This window comes from Rhinopithecus roxellana, chromosome 8 (assembly GCF_007565055.1).
Source record: "Rhinopithecus roxellana isolate Shanxi Qingling chromosome 8, ASM756505v1, whole genome shotgun sequence".
Classification (NCBI taxonomy): domain Eukaryota; kingdom Metazoa; phylum Chordata; class Mammalia; order Primates; family Cercopithecidae; genus Rhinopithecus; species Rhinopithecus roxellana.
In genome coordinates, this window is record NC_044556.1 from 90,643,295 (window position 1) to 90,666,750 (window position 23,456).

At 38.0% G+C, this 23,456-nt stretch overlaps 1 protein-coding gene across 8 annotated transcripts in view; it reads right to left on the reverse strand.

Moving 5' to 3' along the window:
- CDC42BPA (CDC42 binding protein kinase alpha) overlaps positions 1-19,486 on the reverse strand; it is a 329,925-nt gene extending 310,439 nt beyond the window's left edge. For 5 of the 8 annotated variants that reach the window (XM_010381838.2, XM_010381864.2, XM_010381872.2 and 2 more), the window contains exon 1: positions 19,202-19,486. In XM_010381838.2, coding sequence (XP_010380140.1) covers positions 19,202-19,379 — 178 coding nt within the window. In that variant the 5' untranslated portion in view covers positions 19,380-19,486. The remainder of the gene's footprint in view (positions 1-19,201) is intronic. The other 3 variants (XM_010381890.2, XM_010381881.2, XM_010381877.2) reach the window with 1 other exon arrangement.
- Positions 19,487-23,456: the final 3,970 nt, after the last annotated feature.

Genomic DNA, 23,456 nt, shown 5'->3' on the forward strand with positions numbered 1-23,456 from the left:
ACTAAAAATACAAAATCAGCCAGGCATGGTGGCTACTCGGGAGGCTGGCCTGGTCTAAGGCAGGAGAATTGCTTGAACCCAGGAGGTGGAGGTTGCGGTGAGCCGAGATGGCGCCATTGCACTCCAGCCTGGGCAACAAGAGCTTATAAAATATATATATTTCACATTTTCTTCATTACCTTATAAAATAAGAGATAAATGCTGCTTTTAACAGTGTCTCTAGTTTGTAATAAAATGACATTTAATCACAGATCAGCTTATAATAGCATTATTTTTAACAACAAATAAATGGAAGTAAATTAAATGTTTAAAAAAAGTTTAGGTGGGGCATGGTGGCTCACGCCTGTAATCCCAGCACTTTGGGAGGGCAAGGCAGTGTTATCTGTCTCAAAAAAATCTCTCTTTCTCTTTCTCTCAGTGTGATAGGTAAGAATTTTACGCATAGGGCATTTTCCAGAGTACCTCCCTCCCCAGAGTTGTACCACAATTCCAAATTCATATATATTGCCAAGGTACTGAAGACAAGGAACACTTAAAGCACATCCAAGAAATATACACACACAAACACATAAAAAATAACAAGTGAAATTATGACAAAATAGTACTAGAAATTCAGCCACTATTATAATTGCCCTTACTCACCTTGAGGCATTTTTTTGTAATAATACCCTCAGGAAAATAGTTCCTTTTACTTTTCATAATTTGGCTAAACATGTATATAAACTAGCTAGTGTCATTAGTATGTTGGTGCTATAACCTGAAAACTCAGAAGAAAATTAATGAAAGAGGGCACGGAAATCCTCCCCCTCTAACTCCCTTACCCTAAACCTCGCCCTATGCATCACTTCCATATGGCTGTCCCAGGTTTTGTCCTTTATAATAAACTGGTAATATGGATTCATACTTCTCCAGCAAAAACATGCTTCTTTTAAGGAAAAAAAGCCACTTGAAGCTACATAACAAAAAGCTTGCTGCATCCTGGCAAATGAAAGCCAAGGACTATCTGGCATAAGCAGATACAAATAGCAGCAGCTCAGTGGCTTACAGGTTTCAGTGACAAAAACTGAGAACTTTACAGAGAAGAAAGCACACGAAATATCTCAAACATTGCCTTTTCACTGAATTATAAAGATAATTCAATATCCATAAAAAAGGAAAATTAATCAAAACTAAGCTGAACAAAACACATCTATAACTTCATCTATAACTTCACCTCAATATGCTAGAATAGAATCATATATGGCTCTTTACATTCTAGAGGCTGGTAACTTTCAGAAATGGACAGCTGTAGAGTAGAATGAACACAAATCAAGTGAAACAGTTAAAGTGAAAGTCCTTCTATGAAAGAAGAGTAAATCTGAACTAAACATTTTCTTGGCATTTCTTCATAAAGCTTTCTGGATTTTCAAAAGAAATTCAGACTCAAATACAGTTTGAGCCATGTGCAGAGAATTTTGGAAAGAAAATGAAACAACTTTTTAACTAATATTTAAGCAGCTTTAGGTAAAAATTCTTAGAGTTGATGAACACTAAACAATTAGGGTTTTCAAAAATCAAATTTAATTATCTGTTAAAAAATTAATACCCTCTCACAAAAATCACCTTTGTATAGCTGAGAACTAAAACATAAAATAGAAACACTGTTGCAAAGGAAATAGTACTACAGTTGGAGGGAAAATTCCTTTGTCATCTCCAAATACTAGTTATATTACATTATCTCCTTTTACTTCTTTTTTTAAATGGAATGGTTTACGTATTTTTTAGTAATACACATAACTGAAAACAAAATATACTAAACTATCATAAATATTTCATCCTCACCCTATTTTAAGCTGTAAATATATAATGTTATCTAGATGGACTGATTCGTATCTGCTTTAAATTCTATTGATTCTCAGTAAAGACATTAAACTTAGGAACTAAAATGATTACAGATTTAGCCTGTAAATTTTTTATGGCTTTGCTACTATTTTGAATGTTTTTTCCCTTTAGATAAAACGCAAGATAAATTTTTAGGTATGCAGTCACCAACAAAATAAATGACCCACAGTCTGGGAAACAAAAACGACCTTGAGCAACAGAAGTAGTGAACAAACTAAACAGAATGATTTCTAATACAAGAAAGCAAAATATTACATAATTCAGTAATAATTTATTTTGGGGTGTGTTTTTCAATATGCATCTGAATGTAAAGAGTGATAATGTTAAAGTAAGCAAAGATGTCACTCTCATCCTCTGAAAACCTGACTTGGGAGTAGTTAGAAAGCTGACCAGTTTTCTCATAGTCCTACAGTTCAACAATCCCCCAAAACAAACTTCTCTTAACCCTGCCCTAAAACAGACATGAAGGGAAGAGCTACTCAGTTCTTTAGATTTTAAAGGGATTTTCTCTAGGAGAAGTTGAAATTCATTACAAGAGGAATTTCATTTAATACAAGGCACTTCTCATTATTAAAAAGTCAAAAACAATAGATGTTGCTGTGGATGTGGTGAAAAGGGAACACTTACACACTGCTAGTGGGAATGTCAGTTAGTACAACCTCTATGGAAAACTTTAAGAAGATTTTTTTAAAGAACTAAAAGTATATCTACCATTTGATCAAGCAGTCCCACTACTGGGTATCTACTCAAAGGAAAGTAAGTCATTACATCAAAAACACACCTGCACACATATGTATATTGCAACACAATTTACAATTGTCAAGATATGGAACCAACCTAAGTGCCCATCAACCAATGTATAGATAAAGAATACACACACACACCCCCCCCATGGAATACTACGCAGTCATAACAAGAACAAAATAATGTATTTTGCAGCAACTTGGATGGAGCTGGAGGCCATTATTGTAAGTGAAGTAACTCAGGAATGCAAAACCAAATACCGTATGTTCTCATTTACAAGTGGGAGCTAAGCTATTGGTACATAAAGGCAGATAGAGAAGTATAATGGAGTTGGAGACTCAGAAGGTAGAGGGAGGAAAGGGGGTGAGGGATAAAAAACTATATATTGGGTAAAATGTACAGTACTCAGGTGATGAGCATACTAAAATCTTGGACTTCACCACTATACAATTCATCCATGTAACCAAAAACCTCTTGTAGCCCCAAAAGCTATGAGAATTTATATATACACACACATACACACACACACACATACACACACACACACACACACACACGGCATTTCTTTGCATTTACAAGGATAAACTTGAACTTCAGAAGAGCAGGTAAGTGCTGCTAAACCAAAGCTACCTTTGCAGTTGTATAGCTGACATGTATTCTGATGCCTCCTCATAGCACCTGGCAGCTCCTTAAAGAAATAATAATCATATCCATCATTTGCGTCATTTACATCATTTGTGTGATTTATTTTGTCTTCACTGCTCTGTTAGTGTTCTTTTGCTGTGTGTTCACAGAATTATCTGTGTATCCTTAATGAATTTAACCTACACAGGTTTTTCAGGAATCAACTAAACTCTTAAGACAGATAAAGACTATTTATAAATTGTCATCTTTAAGAACAGAGAAATAAGAAGAAAAAGACTGATCTGCTCAAAGAATATTCTCATAAATTCTAACACAAATTTCCCATTTGCTGTATCCAGTTTTGAGCTCCTTGATTACAAGACTTAGAAATACCTCAGAAAGAAAAACACAAGTTTGAAAATAAGATCAACAAAGTAAGTGTAAAGGATTTGGACTTTTTTTTTTTTTTTTTTTTTGAGACAAAGTCTCACTCTGTCGCCAGGCGAGAGTGCGGTGGCGTGATCTCGGCTTACTGCAACCTCCCCCTCCTGAGTTCAAGAGATTCTCCTGCCTCAGCCTCCAGGGTAGCTGGGACTACAGGCGTGAGCCACCACGCCCAGCTAATTTTTTTTGTATTTTTAGTACAGACAGGGTTTCACCATCTTGGCTAGGATGGTCTCAATCTCTTGACCTCGTGATCTGCCCACCTCGGTCTCCCAAAGCGCTGGGATTATAGGCATGAGCCACTGTGCCCAGCCGGATTTAGACTTTTTAATTTTGTAAAAACTACAGCTTTTTAAATTTTCATTTTTATCAGTTATTCATAAATACACATTCAATCATCACTTAAGATTTAGGAAAAACATTAGGCCCCATACCTACTATCACTTCCACCAAAAAAAAATTCCCTTTCCATACCATCCTCCCAATATGGTTATAGCATAATTTTAGTTAAGTGTTTTCATTACTATAGCCATATATAAGTTATTACTTTTCCTTTCCTAAACAAATTTCTATTTTTATTATTGTTTTCTCATTTGCTTCATTTCTAAGCAACCTAAATTCTCCCCAGATTTCCAAATCTCCTCTCAAGATGTTCATCCATATCAGATACTTAAGTCTGTCCTGGAACCTTCTGAACTGCATCCTACCTGTTTTGGTTCACCACTATGGTTGGTGCAAAGTTGTCATTTTGTATTCTCCCTTCACTATAGTCTTAGGAAATCCTTTCTACTCTCTCCTGCATTGTATCTCCTGCTTCCTATATCCTGTTATTTCCTCATCATTCACTCCTTTATCTAGTTGCAGCTAAGGCAACAACTCATTCCAGCTTGCCTAAGACTTTCCTGGTTTTAGAACAAGTCTCATATCCTGGGAAGCTCCTTATCCTAAGTAAACCATTTGTAGCCCACAGGTTACAGAATTTTTAACATCTTCATGCCTAAAAATGTCCTTACCCACCCTCATACTTAAGAATTTGGCTGGATATAGAATTTCAGTTTAGAAACTGTTTTCCTTCAAAATATTAACACTGTCTTTTAGCTTCTAGTGTTGCTGCGGAAAAGGCCAGTGTTTCTGATTCTTATCCTTTGTATTCACACTCTTTGGAATCTTTTGGGGTCTCCTGTTTGTCCCCAGAGTTTTAGGAATTCCAAAATGTACTGGTTCTGAACCCTGATGTGAATCTATTTTCATCCACTGACCTGGGTATTTGGTAGGCCCCTTCTATCTAGAAACTCGTGCCCTTTGGTTCTACATTTTCTTGAATTACTTCATTGATGATTTCTTCCCCTCTGTTCTATCAAAGTGCTCTTTTAGAATTCCTATCGTTCATCAGATTATTATTCAGGCCTCCTAAATTGGTCCTCTAATTTTCTCCTCTATCTCCTCTTTTCTATCTCTCTGTGGCTTTTTGCTCCATTCTTCTACTTTCCAATCTTGTACTGAGGTTTTCATTTTAGCTATCATATTAATTTCAAAGAACTTTTTTCATTCTCTTTTGTTCCTGTTTATGGCATCCCGACTTCATGACTGCAGTATTTTCTCTCATCTCTAGAAAATACTGATAGTTTTATGTGATTTGGTTTTTTGGGGGGATTTCTTTTTTCGAAGTTATGCTTTCCCTGAACTGTACCTTTCCTTAGATGTCTGGCAATTCTCAGTTTTCCATTCATATTTAATTATGAGAACTAAAACATGACATGAAACTCCAAACCCTTGGGTGAAACCCACTGATAACAAATCTCACTGTAGTGTGACTGTCTGAGCCCTTTACTGAGAAGCCCCTGATATCTGCATCTCTAAGTTCTTTCTTCTTGCGGAGAGTCAGATTCTCCAGACAAGACTCTTCTAATCTTCTGTCTTTGTGATAAAGGCCTAGTTGCCAGCATTCTGGGCGCAGTAGAAGTGAATACAAATTTACTTAATCTCCTTATTTTCAATATGAAATGTCCACCATAAACTACGCCTATGTTGCCCAATCCAGAAAACCTCTGTTGTACTAAGAATATCCAACATTTGTTTGAGGAGAGGGACAAAGTAACCTAATGGCACTCAACAGGAGAATGGCTCTAGAGTTTCTACTGCATCTAAAACAGCCTCAATCAATCCTCTGTACTTTAGCCCTACCCATACCTCAACTTCCAGAGGTTCTTAAAGATATCAATTCTAAGACTTTTGAAGATTCTGCCAAGTAAACTGAACAAGTCCTCAATTTTCACCATTGCTAATTTGGAATTTGACTTTCTCAGATCTCCTAAGTCATTATCACTCATCTACCTGCTTTTCAGCTTCCAAAATTTCCTTTCTATAGTCTCTTCTACCACTCTTACCATCCTTAAAGGTTTATGACTCTTTAAAAAAATTACTTTATTATAGTGTTAGTGAATTGCAGAAGGAAATGAAGTTATATTTGTATGCTCAATCCATCATCACCAGACTCTAAAGTTTATGATGGACATTGTGCAAATAAAGTTAAATGCAGAGTTAATCCAAGAACCTTTACCTTGAAAAATTTGAGATTATCTGCATTTTACCTCATTCTTTTAAACAGCAGCACCCTCTTCTCCTTCCCTCACCACCATGAAGTACTTGTTTACAAACTGCCAACTGCTAGGGGATAATAAACGACTACTCATATAAGAAATCACTCTTGACCGCGTGTGGTGGCACCTGTAATCATGCCAGTAATCCGGGCACTTTGGGAAGCCGAAGTGGGCAGATCACTTGAGGCCAGGAGTTCCAGGCCAGCCTGGTCAACATGGCGATACCCCCTCTCTACAAAAAATACAAAAATTAGCCAGGCATAGTAGCACATGTCTGTAGTCCCAGCTACTCAGGAGGCTGAGGCAGAAGAATTGCTTAAACCCAGGAGATGGAAGTTGCAGTCAGCTAAGATCACACCACTGCACTCCAGCCTGGGCAACAAAGCAAGATTCTGTCTCAAAAAAAAAGAAAAAAAAAAAAAAAACAGAAAAATCACTTTTGAATTTTTATTATCACTATTTCTAATTATTAAATAATTTTAAAAAGGAAAAAAATTACTTTGAAATATAATAGGGTAAATCAAAGAAGAAACAATTCCTGGCATTAAAAATACGAGTTTCATACAATGTTTCAAGATTAGAGCTATTGCTTCTAGCCTTGCATATAACAAGTACAATGGTATAATTCATTCAACCTACATTACCAAATGTCTCCTATGGGTTGCAGTGAAAGAGGAGTTTCCAAACAATTTAACCAATACGTGAAAAGTCATGAATGATCAAAGTCATGGTTTAATGAGTAAAAGAGTCAAATTCATTTATAGCTGGAGTAAAAGATGAGTGTGGGACAAAAGAACAGCACAAGAGAATTTTAGGGATGATGGAACTGCTCTGTACCTTGACTACGGTAGTGGTCACATGACTTTACATTTGTTAAAACTCACAGGATGCACACCAAAATAAGTGAATTTTACTATAGGTAAATTTCTTAAAGAACTTTAAATAATTTTTAAGATGACAGTGGAAAATAAATATAAAATTGCACATACACACATACATACATAATAAGTAGTCATTCCCTTCTCCTGCCTGAACAATTCAGCCCTAAAGATTAGATGACAATATACATCAATGTTAATTTCTTCATTTTAATAGTTGTATTGTGGTTACGTAGAATAATGCAGAAAATATTTGGGGATGACAGAGCATTAGGTAGGCTACTTACTCTCAAATGGTTTAAGAGGAAAAAAAATTGTACTATATTTTCAATGTTTCTATAAACTTGAGATTATTTCAAAATGTTTTAAAGTGAAGGAAAAAAGCCAGGCATGGTGGCTCACGTCTGTAATCCCAGCACTTTGGGAAGCTGAGGCAAACATTTTTTTTTTTTTTTTTTTTTTTTGAGAAGGAGTCTCGCTCTGCCCCACTGCTGGAGTGCAGTGGCGCGATCTCAGCTCACTGCAAGCTCCGCCTCCCGGGTTCACGCCATTCTCCTGCCTCAGCCTCCGGAGTAGCTGGGACTACAGGCGCCCGCCGCTACGCCCGGCTAATTTTTTTTGTATTTTTAGTACAGATGGGGTTTCACTGTGTTAGCCAGGATGGTCTCGATCTCCTGACCTCGTGATCCGCCCACCTCGGCATCCCAAAGTCCTGGGATTACAAGCGTGAGCCACCGCGCCCGGCCAAGGCAAACATTTTTTAACCTTAAATCCTTTACTCTTTATAGACTACTCTTTTAATCCCAAAATGGGTAGGATAAAAATAACTCACATTTGTGTAATGTCTTCATTGTGGTTTGTTGTCTCAAGAAACCTCCTTTTCATTTCTTGTTGTTTACTCTCTTATTTTTCTTGCTGTCAGAGAAGTCTCTTTAAGGTTGGTCTTTCAAGGATTACTAGGTCCTCTCATACCTTTAGATGTTATTCTTATTAAGCTGACTTTATTCTATTTCAACAAAGTTCATATACTTTAAGGATTATGAAAATTATTTTCTTCATCACCATCATCAAATTTGACACCACTTTTTCGACATTAAAATATCATAGCATCTGCTGGGAGCGGTGACTCATGCCTGTAATCCCAGCACTTTGGGAGGCTGAGGCAGGTGGATCACCTGAGGTCAGGAGTTTGAGACCGGCCTGGACAGCATAATGAAACCCCAACTCTACTAAAAATACAAAAATTGGCCAGGCATGATGGTGGGTGCCTATAATCCCAGCTACTCGGTAGGCTGAGGTGGGAGAATTGCTTGAACCCAGGAGGCGGAGGTTGCAGTGAGCCAAGATCATGCCATTGTACTCCAGACTGGGTGACAGAGCGAGACTCCATCTCAAAAAACTAAATAAATAAATAAATAAAGTGAAGAAAAAGAGAAGTAAACAAGAATCATATTAAAAAGTCTGTATGCCATGCTAAAGAGGAGTTCAAATGTCATTCTGAAAGCTTTCAGTAGTCACTGAAGTATATTAAGCAGGATGTTGACATGATCAAAGGATCATGTTATAAGTGGGTTATTTTTTTTAATTCCTTCTACAAAGGTCCTGGATGTGTAGAATTCACAATATTTTCAGGTTAGAGGCACATGTAATAAGGAAGTTGTTACTGCTTAACATTTAATGGAAAAACAAACATGATTAACAAGGTCAGTAAGATCCAGGAAGGTAATCCATTTGTACATGTTTCATACAGAGAAGTCAACTGAGCCAGATGCACACAGAGGCTGAATAAAACCAGAACTCATGGGCTACTACACTTAACTGGGATTACCAGACGCACAGAGTCAGAAGAGACAAATATGATGATCACACTTAATCACAACTTCAAGCAACATAACACAGCAAAGGACTCCTAGAAGAAACTGTCAGCTTAGCATGCATTAGTCTGAAGTGAGTAACACATTACAAAGGCACGCAGCAAAAAGGCAGAAACAGAGTCTACACTAGACCTGAAAATATTATTGTAGTTTTAACCATAAACTCTAGGAGAATCTCTATAAGTAGAGGGTATGGAAAAGCTTTATGATATCATATGTCAGCTTCACCATATACCTGAACTTAGTCTGTTATTAAATGTTTCTTAGTTATGATTTTAGCTCAGGGCAAGATCGTGTAGCTAGCAACACAATCTGAAAAAGGGGTTTTAGTCACTTTTCATAGTGGGGGCTTTTCCTAATCTTTTCAAACAAGTATTTTTTAAATCCCAGGGCATACCATTTCTAAGTAGATGCTTGAGTGCTTTTAATAGTATCTGAGTCAACTTGGGGCATTGCATTAGCCACTCCAAGTAAATGATGATACTTAAGAATGGGATTCTTGCTGTAGCAAGACAACTATACTGCTTTTACAAGACTTCCATAAAATCTTAATTAGCACTGTTCTATTTCACAGCCATGACAATATCGATCCCAAATTGTGTACCAATGGTTAGAGAGGTAACTGGATTAGAACATAATAAAGCTTTACTGGAAAAAAAGAAAATCACTAGGTTAAAAGGCGCATCTTTGCAAACCAAGAATTGCACATATAAACTCCTCGAAGGCATGTATCAAGTCTCACTGTCCTTTGTTTGTAAAGATATATACACCCAATGCAAAACTCCACACCAACGTAATATTGCTTAGATGACATAAACAGATACGCTAAAAAAAACATGGCAAGGATAAAGGCAAACCTTCAAACCTATGCCTTTGTTTGGAAATTGATATAAATTGTGACAATTTGTGTGGCAGAAGAATTTATTAACCACTTTCTGTCACACAACCAATTTAAAGGCTCTCACACTACCTCTGGTTATCAGCATTTCCCAAACTCTGTCAGCTGTTCTTCATAAGGAGTTCCAATGTTAAATTACTCAGGCAAATTCTAGGTAAAACAAAGTTTAAATGGTTTCTACACTGAACTTTTTGAAACTTTTTCTATGATAATGTGCTTTGTAATATCCAAAGAGACATACAAAAAGCACTATTTTCCATTCTTACATATCCACTGAACTCTTAATTTTCAGAATATTCATTTATATCTCTTGAAATATAATCTAGGAAACAGTAGTGTACATTCAGTTTCTACATAGCACACCACACATTTGTGGTACTGTCAGGTCACAAATACATTTATGAGTGCTGCAAAATCTTTAATACATATAAAGTCCTAAATGAACAACACATCAATAATTTTTCATGATGATTTTAACCTTCTGGGTTGAAGTCCAGAACTCTACCACTGATGTGCAGATTGCACATAAATATAAAAATAAAATGTTATTAGTCATCTCATATTCATTGCTGATGGTGGACGAATGAGCATTAACTTGATATTTACTGAAGAATAATTATATAACAAAATGTTCCAATGCAAAAAGCTTATTCTATAAAATTTTTTGGCATAGTCACACAGAGATATTGGCATCTTCAATCCCAATATAATAAAATACTATCAGTAAGATACGAATGTATGTTAATAGTAAAACAGTTATTTACATCCTTATATTAGTATAGCTATGCATTTCAGTTATTATTTACCAATAAATGTCATTTTAATTATTCCTTTATCATAAGGTTAGACAGAAATTCTAAAAAGCAGAATGGGAGGCCAGGCACGGTGGCTCATGCCTAAAATCCCAGCACTTTGGGAGACCGAGCCTGGTGGACTGCCTGAATTCAGGAGTTCAAGATCAGCCTGGGCAACATGGTGAAACTTTGTCTCTACTAAAATACAAAAAAAAAATTAGCCAGGCATGGCAGCATGCACCTGTAGTCCCAGCTACTTGGGAGGCTGAGGCAGGAGAACTGCTTGACCCTGGGAGGTAGAAGTTGCAGTGAGCTGAGATCACGCCACTGGACTCCAGCCTGGGCAAGAGAGTGAGACTCCATCTCTTAAAAACAAACAAACAAAAAAAACCAGAATGGGAAACAAGCTGACAAAATACAACTATAAATCACCAGAAAGGAAGAATCCTAAACCAACTTTTAACTTTTTAGAAAAGTAAACTATTAGTCTTATGTCCATTTTTCACAAAGAGACAGAGAAGTTAAATAATTAAATCACCCAGCTAATAAACAAAGTAGTCAGTCTTAATCCAAAACCCCTTGCTCTTTTCCAGTATATTGGTTTAGAACAGAAACATTTCAGGTTAGGTGTTCTACTTGTGGATATTCACCATGGAAACTCTAAGGAAACTGAATTAAGCATTATCACTATGAATAGACCAAACTAAATAGAAGGTGTTTTTTTCATTGATTAAGCCTACAGTGATGTTTAAGCAATCTGAGATAAAACTGAAAGTTAACAAATGATTGCACATGACTGAAATAAACACAATCTTTTCAAAAGATTGTTTTCATCCATATAAATAGTACTTTCCAGTATAATTAGATCAGGGGTGGGAAGAATGGCACTGGTGAGGAACAGTTAAAGAGAAAAATACATCTAAATCAGAAAAAAGAAAAAAGACCAGGTGTGGCTGCTCACATCTGTAATCCCAGCACTTTGGGGAGGCCAAGGTCGGAGAATTGCTTGAGGTTAGGAGTTCAAGACCAGCCTGGGCAACATAGTGAGACCTTATCTCTATCAAAAAAAAAAAAAAAGAAGAAAAACTAATTTTATTCCCCTATATGCTGTTTGTCTTTAAACAATGAAATTAGATTGTCCACTATGATTACTACCTGGCCTCCCCAAAACCCAGAACAAAAATTAACAGTAACCACAGTTTTAATTGTTCACACAACGCCAAAATAGCACCAATTATATATGTTTTCTCCTTAATAAAAGTATATATTTTCTAGTTTCCTTAACAGTATATATAAATAGGTGCTGGCACTGGAAACACAGTGCCTCATGGATATAATAAATAGTAGTAAAGTTCCCACACTAGTCCAAAAGTCTGAAACCAATGGCCTAGCAAAAATGTGTTACACTGCAAAAAACAATACTTAGCACTGTAACAGGATTTTAAAACTATATGAGTCCATATTTTCCTCTTAAAAATCACAAAGTAATGAATGCAATCTTTTCAGATAGACAATAGTTTTGCAAAATCTATAGTAATGAAAGCTGTAAAAAATAAAAGAATTTCTATATTTAATATGAATGACTACACATAAGGAAAAGCAAGTTTAATTAGAGCAGGAAAACGTCATAATTAAGAGATCTCTCAGTAATTTCAAGGAGTTTAGGAGTTGACAGCACTGGCTCATTATGATGTCAAATTTCACTCTACTTTTTAGGGTGCTTTTCTTAGATGTAATTTTACCAACAGCATCACTCACATTATTTCAACATGATTAAATTTATCTTTCAGTGCACACGACTTTCACACAGAAAATGAAGTTCACAGCCACTAAGTAAAATATAACTTATTCAGATTTGGATTCTCTCTCCAATCCACACAATAACCCAAACATCTCTCAATATTTCTTTCTAACCCTGCAACTCAGGAAGTTACAAGGAAAACCATGACCTTATACCGGAAGAACATTTCCCAAAGTGTATTCTATGAAACACTGGTTGCCAGCCATCCTCCAGACACTCTGAAAAAAAGCTTATTCCATAGTCAGATAAACTTCATAAATTCTAGGATAATCTGCCATATTTTTAACATTAAATGTTGTCTAAAATCGTTTCCCAAATTGATTTATTCATATAAACCTTTCCTCTTGCCCAAGCATCTATTAAATATCCCATGGATTTCCAGAATACACTTTGAAACTAGGGAGGGAGGTTAGAGTGAAGAGGCCCTAATCCCAAAAGAGAAGCACAGTTCCATGAGGAAGAATAAAGGCAAACAGCGGGATTGGAAAGGGGAAGCCAGGTCTTTGCGCCCCGTTAACGTGAAAACTAAAGTGCTGCTCTCATACCGTGACAGATAAAGAAACACTAGCCAATAGAAGGTTAGCCATTCCCCACCTACTGACTAGAAAAAGAGATGACAATCATAGGAAGGAAGTGTGTAGAAGGTAGCTAGATAGAATAATCCTGGAGCTCTACTCACCATTAATGGGGAAGAAAAGGAAGTCCCCTAGATTTGGAAAGAAGTTTTTATATACAACAAAAAACTTGTGTCTGGGATGATCTATACTTACAGTGTGGGTAATTCAAAAACAAAAATCACACCAGGTGCAGAGGATCACACTTGCAATTCCAACACTTTGGAAGCCCAAGGCAGGTGGATCGCTTGAGGTCAGGAGTTTGAGACCAGCCAGGGCAACATAATGAGACCCCCATCTCCACACAAAAATTTTTTTTTAATTAACTGGGCATGGTGGCACTTGCCTGTAGCTCCAGCTACTTCAGAAGCTGAGACAGGAGGATCATGTGAGCCCAGGAGGTTGAGGCTGTAGTGAGCCATGATGGTCTTTCATAATAATTATTATGATAAGACTTCTTGACCCATCAAGATAGGGCAAAAGGAGCTAAGCAATTCTTGGTCCTCGATACCTAAAACTTGAAGTCCTATCACTGGCAGTTTCCTGAGCAACAAGGGATGAGGAAAAAATCTGATAGAACTAGCAAATCCTCACCTACAGCTACCCTAGAGTTCGGCTGAAGTGATGGGAAGCTAAAACCAAGAAACTACTACCTTTGTTTATAGGTCATATGGTTATCACTCAAACTCAAAAACTTATATACCTCTGATAATCAAAGTCAATGCCCATTAGCCCAAAGTCAGAAGAGGAAAATGACAAAGGAAGAGACAATAAACCATCGCAAGAAATACAAAAGAGTGAAATTAACTCCTCTGCCCATTAAGTTCTTTTAAATTAAAAATACTCAATCATTCAACAAGCCAGACTGAAGCAGCAACTCGGGAACACGGTCTTCATTTTCATTCTCTATCTCCCTCTCCCTACTCACTCTCATGTTCTCCGTACCCCATGTCTCCTCTTCCCATCTATTTCCAAGTCTACATCTTGTCCATACCTACCCTCTTTCCCTTCACTAGGTGCTTGAATAAGTCCCTAATCTATTGTGTGCCCTTTTTGAAAAAATCAACTGTCTATAATATTTTCACTGTTTAACAGTCAACACAGTATAACCACACCTACACTAAAGTATTTCAAACTCTTTTTATCTCAACCTATAGTAAGAAGTATGGGAATAAGAAATACAGAAAAACACAATGTTTTGCACAACAATACTTACTCCTTCTGCATTTGATGTACTTTATATTTTCTATTCTAGTCTTTAATTGTTTAAATGCTGGTTAGACTTAATAATTGATTTTAAAACCTACCACAACCAGCAGGAGAAAACAATGAGCTACATAGATAACATACTGTCAATAAATGTACCAAATGAGAAAAAGGTCAGGGAACAAATGACTGCCATGGAAGTGTGGTACAATAAAATATTTATTTGAGCTAAGTTATTTTATCCTAAAATAGCCTGAGCTTACTGTGTTATAGTATTCAAGTCCCAGGAATTACGGGACATTTCATAAAATTTCCAACATACTGCACTATTTGTTTTTATATACTGCTATACTAAGGTATGCCTTACATTCCCATATAAAATAAATATATTTCTAATATTCCTAAAGTGTTAATCCTGACCTCCTGTTTTCACTCATAAAGCAATACATTCTTTCTTTTAAAAAGCTGGGTGTGGTGGTGCCTACCTGTAATCCCAACTCCTTAGGAGGCTGAGGTGGGAGGATCTCTGAGCCCAGGAGTTCAAGACCAGCCTAGGCAACATACTAAGACCCTTGACATGGTTTGGATTTGTGCCCTCACCCAAATCTCATGTCAAACTGTAATCCCAGTGTTGGAGGAGGGACCTGGTGGGAGGTGACTGGATCATGGGGGCAGACTTCCCCTTTGTGTTCTTGTGATAGTGAGTGAGTTCTCACAAGATCTGGTTGTTTAAAAGCGTGTAGCATCTCCTCCTTCCCTCTCTTCCTCCCACTCCAGCCACGCAGGATGGGGTCTGCTTCCCCTTTGCCTTTTACCATGACTGCAAGTTTCCGGAGGCCTCCCATGGATGCCTCCTATAGCCTGCGGAACTGTGAGCCAATCAAACCTCTTTTCTCTATAAATTACTCAGTCTTAGGTAGTTCTTTATAGCAATGCGAGAATAGACTAATACAGCCCTGTCTCTAAAATAAATCAATACATAAAATAAAAAGGGTAATGCTCCTAAAAACAAAAAAATTATAATACAACTCTGTCTCTAAAATAAATCAATACATAAAATAAAAAGGGTGATGTTCCTAAAAACAAAAAAATTACTAATGAACATTAAGTATTTCAAAGACTTTAGCGGTTGACAGCACTAGTTCATTACATGTAAGTTCACTCTACTTTATAGGGAATTTTTCCTAGATGTAATTTTATCAACAGCATCACTCTTATGCTATTCCAACATGAATGCCAGTAACCAGTATCTTCTGGCAACTACCTCTAAGTGTAATTTCACTTAAAAAGACAGAGACAAATAGAAATATTATAATAATAGCCATTACACTTATTGAACACACTTCTACCATGTGCCAGCATTGTACTGGATAAAATCATTGCACTTACTCATTATCACTCCTAGAACAGAATATTAGGTGGCTAGTATAAAGGAAATAAGGACCCAACCAATATTGCTGATTATCCTAGTTGAGAACTTAAATAAAATAAATGTAATCATCTGTATCAAATGAACACTTTGATAATTCAAACTGATTAATAAATTCTACTCAGGAAAAGCTAACAATGAGGCACAGCAGATGTGAAGAACAGAAGTGTCCTAGAAAAGACACAGATCCATCAACACCTCACTTAATTAACCCTCCTGTAAAAAAAAAAAAAAGTGAACAGCTTTATGACTATTCTAATAAAAAGAAAAGCTTAAAGCATAGTACCTGCTGATATGTTCTAGGTACAAATTTATTAAACAGACTATTCTCTATGTATATATAAAATCTGAATAAGCTATAAAATTACTGTTATTTAGTGATAATTTCTATGTTACAAAGTCCAGCATTCAAAAAGCATCAAAATACAGTTATCCACGTACAGACAGCCTTGTATATTTATTTTGTATTAAGTAATATTATCTTACATTTATTAAGTAAATTGGTAAATAATTCCCTAAAATTCCAATTTCCCATTTAAAAGTAGGGTGTGGCCGATTTAATAATGATATACTAATTCAGTCGTTACTAGCAAATTAGTTTACAATGTGGAAGTTATCTTCTACAACTCCACTGTAATTTATTCTAGAGTTATGCTGACATCCAGACTATTATTGTATACACAAACATACATAATCATTTCAACAACTTAAAACTAAGCAGACAAAAAAGTCTTTCAAATATTATTTACTATAAATAAAAATAATACATCTTATTAAATTTAAATGTGATCTATAGTCTTAAGGCACTTTTATTCCCTTGCTCTAGTGCTCATTGGCTTAATCCTTTCTCTTTCCACTTATTTCCTCCCTCAAGCCATCAGCACCAAAAGCAAGAAATGCTGTCAAAGAAAAACAACGTATCTGACTTTGAATTGTCAGTTTTCTTATTGTCATGATGCTGCTATGAACAAAACATTAACTGTACCAATATAAAAATAAAATGGACTAAAACTAGGAATAAAATGAAATTGATAGAAAGAAGCTGAATACAGCCAGGTAACAATCTTGGCTGACTCCATCATAACAGTAATCTATCATCAGCATAAAAATAAGTAGCATCTAGCTGACACTTTAATTAATATAAATAATGAACACAAATATGTAACAAATTGTATTATTTATACTGCGTTCCTGTTGCAAATAGTCTTTTAAATATTTAAATAAAAGACAATATTTTTTGAATTATTAAAAATCAAACTTAAAATTACACCATTTAAGGCAAATCTAAATTACCAAATTTAACCCCAACAACAATCTCTGTAAATTTCCAGCAGAGTCCCAAAAAATAATGTTTAAAACATTTAACTGAGGTCAATTCACAATCTGGAAATACTCGTAGTCTTAACTGATTTTTACATATTGTTAGGTAATTAAAATAAAATAGGACATTTCCCCAAAATGTAGTAATCAATTCATATGAAGAACATATGATCTATTTCAATTCTTAAAGAGACTGGCATTCTTAACCTAAATTCTCAAATAACTTAAAGACATCAAATACTACTCACTACACAACTCCTGACAGCCTTTTCCATTCTTAACTTTCTTTTCTTACTCCTTATCCAAACTTCTACACTAATAAAAATAAAATTCAGCCAAATACTTATTTGATATTTGGTTTATATGAAAATATACATCAACGAGATGTTTTTATAGATATATAAGAAACAACATCCAAGAAAAACATATTTAATGGAAAATGCATATAAATTATTCTAACACAACAAAATACCTCATAGCATAAAACTACTTACCTAAACTCTAATAATCAGAAGGCAATGGAGGATACAGTTTTCTCTTTATCACAAATCATTTAAAATTATATTTACTACTGGTACATACAGTTCTCCCATAGCTTCACAGAGAGGAAAGAATTCACTAAATGACAAAAATCACAGACTAGAGTGTCACTAAGGAACCATAACCTAAGAACTCAAGTTCCAACTCTAAAAGTACCAAAACCCTTTAAGTCTCAAAAAAAAAAAAAATTAACACTACAGAATTTCTGAATTTGTGAGACATGAACATATAAAAGACATATACTCACAAAACCAGTACCAAAGTCAAAATTGTCTCACTCTTAAGTGAGAAGTTACTTGAAAGATGGTTTAGATTGCTTACATTCCCAGGGTGAGTCTGGCAGTCTGTTTTGAAAAGTTATTCTACCCACATTTACATATTTTTTAAACCTTATGATATCACTTTGCTAGAAATCGTCTTATACTGGCAAATGGAATAAAGTTATTACTTACAGGCATTCTTGCATCAGTGGTTTACCTGAGAAACTAACTTTGAATAAATTTCAAATCCAAAAAAAAAAGACACCATCAGCACCTGACTTTTACTTCAGGAAAATAAAGTTTTACTTGGGAACGAAGATATTTTAGCATAAGAACTTAGCATAAGAACAAGCTAAAATGATTAGAATTCCAAAGGTACAAAATAATATTCGGCCAAAATCCTTCAAAAGCGAACGTACCACTACTATAGACAGATCGGGGTGACGATGCTTGCTTACTTCAACAGTGAACTTCTGGACGTTAGAGTGTGCCCTGTATATAACAGGAGACGCTGAAGAACTTGAGCCAAGCCCTCAAGCTTGAAGGTCATGGAGCGTTTGCTCACATCATTGATCTATTCCAATACAGTAGGTCTTCTAAATCATATCTCTATTTAGAAGAATGAAGCCAAAAATCTAACCAGTTTAGATTTAAATTAAATTTAGAGTAAAATCTCTCAAGTGGAAGCTGCCCCCAAACACTCTCCATCAACTACTATCACAAAATTTTTAAACTATTTATGTCATTTAATCTTACAAACATAATTTTTGGAAAAGTCCATGTTTAGCAGTTTCCTTTGCTTGTACTATGTAGAGATGAAATAAAACCCACTCATCACCACCTTCAGCTTCCTGTTGACCTAAGGTAAACACAGATATTATAATATCTCCTCCCATTTTGAGAATAATTTCCATAATCTGAATGTTTCCACCAATAAATGCCTTTCAAATGAAGGACTATTACAGTGCCATGTATTAGGTAACTGTAACCAATAATCCACTTTTGCCCATCACAGAATTGATTTAAAATATCTTACTCTTGACCTAAAAACGTAAGTTCTTCATCGCCAAGTTCCACATTAGCTAGGCCTTAAAGCAAGGTAACAATTGAGCAGCACAGTTTTACTCCTGGGAAAATACTTACCAAAAACTAGCAGAAAATCTTGAATAACTAGTGTCTATTTTTTTATTGTATTTTTTCTTTCAACGGAGTTTCCTCATGATAACTCTCTATACCAATTAAATCATAATGACCAGCTAAAGATTACGAGTTTATCTAAAAATTACAAACTTACCCCATTCTAGGTATTCGAGAATGTTCTTCTCTCTTCTCAATGGAGAATTATTGCATTCATCATAAAGACAGATAAGTATATCCAGTAATGTCTCCACACTGAAGCACTGCCCATTGGTCTGAGCGGGCCCGTCCAAAATAAACTGCTCCAACTGCCTCAAACGCACTTCTCCAGACATGTTTGCTTCGATTTCTGCTGGTTTTCCTTTAAATTATTATGATGACTTTTACTATTATCTGAACCTAAATTTTAAAAGGTATGATTTTAAAAATAAACCACTTGTTATTCAAACAACTGTCATGCAATGCTGGTGCTGAATTAAACATCCAACACACCAGTAACCTCACTTAACTGAAGCGTCTTCAATTTCACCCATATACATATATTTTGGGGGGAAATTACCATAAAATATATACTTCATGCATTTTTTAAAGAATAATACAATTAAGTCGTATATTTAAATAAAATTAAAAGTACAACGAACTAGAGAGTCAACACTTCTTTTTAAAAAAAACAACTCTTCTCCTTCATTCAAAATTCAACTCGTGCAACGTAATCCTGAAACGAATCCGGTTGCATCACTAATGAATAAAGTCCGATTTGCATCAGCAATTCACTTCCCGGGAAGAAAAACAGAAAAGGGAGGAAAAAAACAGAATGCATAGAAGGGGGAGGGAAACCAAATATGTTGCTGCAAATCCTCCCAACCACCACTTGGATAATGCATCAGCGGCAATTTCTCCAGCGGGAAAGGGAGGGGGCGAGGTCCCTGAAACAGCCCCTCGGCTCGGAGCACGCCAAGTCTTGCCCGGAGGAGGCTTTTCGTTTCTCCTCCCGAGGTCCTTCTTTTTTAAGGCTTTGCAGTCAGTCCTATTTTCAACGGATTCCGGTGAAAACTCCTCATTTTTCTCCCGGCTTCTCCCTAGGGCCTGACCGGCGGCGCGGCCGGGGGTGGAAGGCGAGCTGCGGGCGGCACTGGCACCGGGCTCCGAAGCGGCTACTTGGCCGCCCGAGCCCGCTCCATGTCGGTGGTCACTCGTGGGCCGAGCCGCGCCGCGCCAGGCAGAGATCCCGGTCTCCCCCACACCCACGCCGCGGCCGCCGCGCCGGAGGCTCCCGACGCCCCAGGCGAGGGGGGGTTCTTCTCTGAATTCAAAGGACAAGAGCCGCAGCAGCTGCGGCGGCGGCGCGGGCGGCTCTGGCAGCTACTTCTCCCCCTTCTTCACACCCCTGGGCTAAAGGCATCTTTCCTCAGCGAGGAGGGAGGCGGCCGAGGCGCAGGAGGAGGGGTCGCTTCCGCGGCTGAGGAGACCAGGGGCTGCGGCAGTCCAGCTCCCAACCACTCCCTTCCTCTCCCTTCCAGCCCTCCCCCGCCTTCCCTCTCCTCTCGCGCTCGCGCCCTGGGTTCCGCGAGGCTCCTTCAGTCCCGCCGCACGCAGGCGGAGGCCGGCGGACGAGTCTGGATCCAATATGGCGGCCTGGCCCCCGGCCCCGGCACACGCGCGCGCACACGCCCTCCACTCCCCGCCCCCACCCTGCCCGAGCCTCAGCCCCAGCCGGCGGCCAAGCCGGGCGGGGTCCGGCCGGCGCGCCCAGCGGCGGCCCCCAAGGGGGCTCGGGTTCCGGGCGCGAGTGGTTGCGGCAGCCGGAGAGGAGGGGTGGGGACCTCCTCGGCGGCGAGGCTGCGGTTACCGCAGCCTGGAATGCGGAGCTGCGGGAGGGCTGGGGGAGGCCCGGGCGGTGGTGGCGGAGCATATGGAGGCGGGATGACCGGGCCGCGCCGGGAGCTGCGGCAGGACGGGGCGCAGGCTGAAAACTGCGCCACCGCCGCGCCGTGGCCCTGGCTCCCCGAGGCTTCTGGTGCAGATAGCGAAGCGGGGCTCCTGCCTCGTCCTCGGAGACATCACCTGTCTGGCGCGTTTGTTAAAGGCGCCCAGAAGCAGCGGGCTTTAGGCTTCCGACAGAGCTGGAGAAGACGGTGCCTGTCTTTCAGCCCCTTACCTGCTCCCCACCCGCCCCCCAGATTCGGTTCGCGCACACTCCAGAGTAATCATTTCTTAGGTGTCTAATTACAGCACTTCGTGTGTCATTTCCCGGGACAAAAACAATGACAGACTTGTCCGCGCTACCATCGAAGTCTTGGGTCTGCAACCAAAGGATGAAATCCTCCATCTCCATTCCCAAAAGTTTCCTTACGGGAGCCTGATGGTGTCTCCTCCCGAACTGTCCTAGCGGCTGCCTGTTTTTCCCTAGCCATGGTTACCGCCTGCGGGGGATTCAGCCTGTGAAGGCAGTCAAGGCAGTTCACCACTGTCATCAAACCTACACCCCCGTGTGCACGCGCACACACACTTGTAACCCAGTGGCACAATGCAGGAATTAGGGCAACAAAGGCAAATCGCTGAATAGCTAGGGCACCTGATGCTTGTAAGGCCCTTCCAGGTTTTTGTGAATCTCGGTTTTAGGAGAGCTCCCTTTATAAAATTCTCAGGGAAGATGCCATATTTAAATTAACACCACAAAACTGGGTCGTTGCAGTTCTGTTACTTTCTCTCAAGATTGCCATCTCCTTTATGGTCCTTCTCTAAAATACAATTATTTTGTATTCCTTCCCCACACCTGCAAGGCGGTTATGTTTCTATGTTAATGCCCACAATTGTATCTTACATCTTGATAATGTGGAAGCTGAGGAAGAATTAGAAATGAGGGCCTAGAAGTAAAATGAAGGCTAACAGAAGTCGATTGAAGTTGTGATTCACGAAATAGCGTGAAGCTTTTATGAAATCTACACTTGCAACGTCTACACTTGCCTGGCTTAAGAGCAGCATTATTTTCAATGCGGTCTTGACATGAATGATACTTCGATTCAAACAAAAGGTCAATCATTTCCAGCAATGACATCTTTATATGGGTATGTGTTGACTAATGCTAAAAGTAGAAAAGCAAAAAGAAAAGTTTAATCCTAACACAGATAATAAGCAATATTTTGGTGTTTATTATTCAAGTCTTTTTCCTATGCACTTTTACAAAAATGATACATAATAAAAGACAGTTTTATAGCCTCTTGCTTGCAATTAGCAATATATTATGGACATTTTTTCAGCTCAACAAATATTCTTCAACAATATGGATTTTAATGGTGAAGCCAATTTTAACAGTTTCGTTTGACCATAAGATGCAGTAGCAAAGAAGGAAGCAATTTCTTCTCCTTTTTCAAGTACGGTTAAAGAACTGACTCCAAGATACCTACTTTTCCAACTTACAAATAACTAGAAAGAAGTTCAAAGGAGAACCTAAAACGTGTTAGGTCTCAATAAATGCTAATTGACAATGGAAGTATATGAGATGTAGATACATTTTTTTTTTTTTAACAAAAGAGTCAAGCTGTCAGTTCTCTACCTATTCTATTAGCACTTGGGTACCACCCACAGTCCAGGGTATTGATGGTTGCTAAATAACCTTTTCCACATTATTTAGAAAGCAGAGAGGAGAATTTATTTTTATTTAAAAACACACACACACGCAAAGAGAAGGAAGGAGGTTGACCCCAATCAATTTTGCTTGAATAATTCAAGCTCAGAGACTTAATAATTAACTAGACACTAAACACATTGTGCGGGTGTTATTTTAAATGTTTTAGTTGAAGTGTGAACATGCTTGTTAATGAAACCGGTCTTAAGCCAAAGAAAGGCGCAGCCCAGCAGCCGTACAGTGCTTGAGGTGTTCCTGCAAAACAAGAGTGCCACAGGCTGCCTCACAGGGTATTCTTTGGGGAAAAATAGCCTGGAGGAGGTCTTCTTTGTGAAATTCTGCTTGGGAGCCTGGAGATTAGATGTATACCACTGCAAATGCCCAATTTGTTTGAAATAATCAGAGAATATTTTATGAAGATGCTGGGAATTAATCTGACCATTCAGAAAAGAAAGAGGACAGGAGAAGACAAGAAGATAGGAAGGTGGAAAGAAGACAGCAGGACAGAAATCATTAAGCCTAGTCCCCAGTACGAGCTCTCTTCAACTAACCCTCCAATTCAGGGCTAAAAGCAGGAGAATTAATCCACCAATTAATATTTTTAACAGTCAGCCTCACTCTCACCTTGGTATATCTAACTTCAGAATAACTATAGGGTCATTGTTGGAGAACGGAGCCAAAAACAAGGTGAGTGCCACAGTAGGGCTTAATGTATAGCACTGAGGATGTTTTACCACATCTCCTTTTAGCCTAGCCACATCCTGACCCTGCAAATGAATGACTT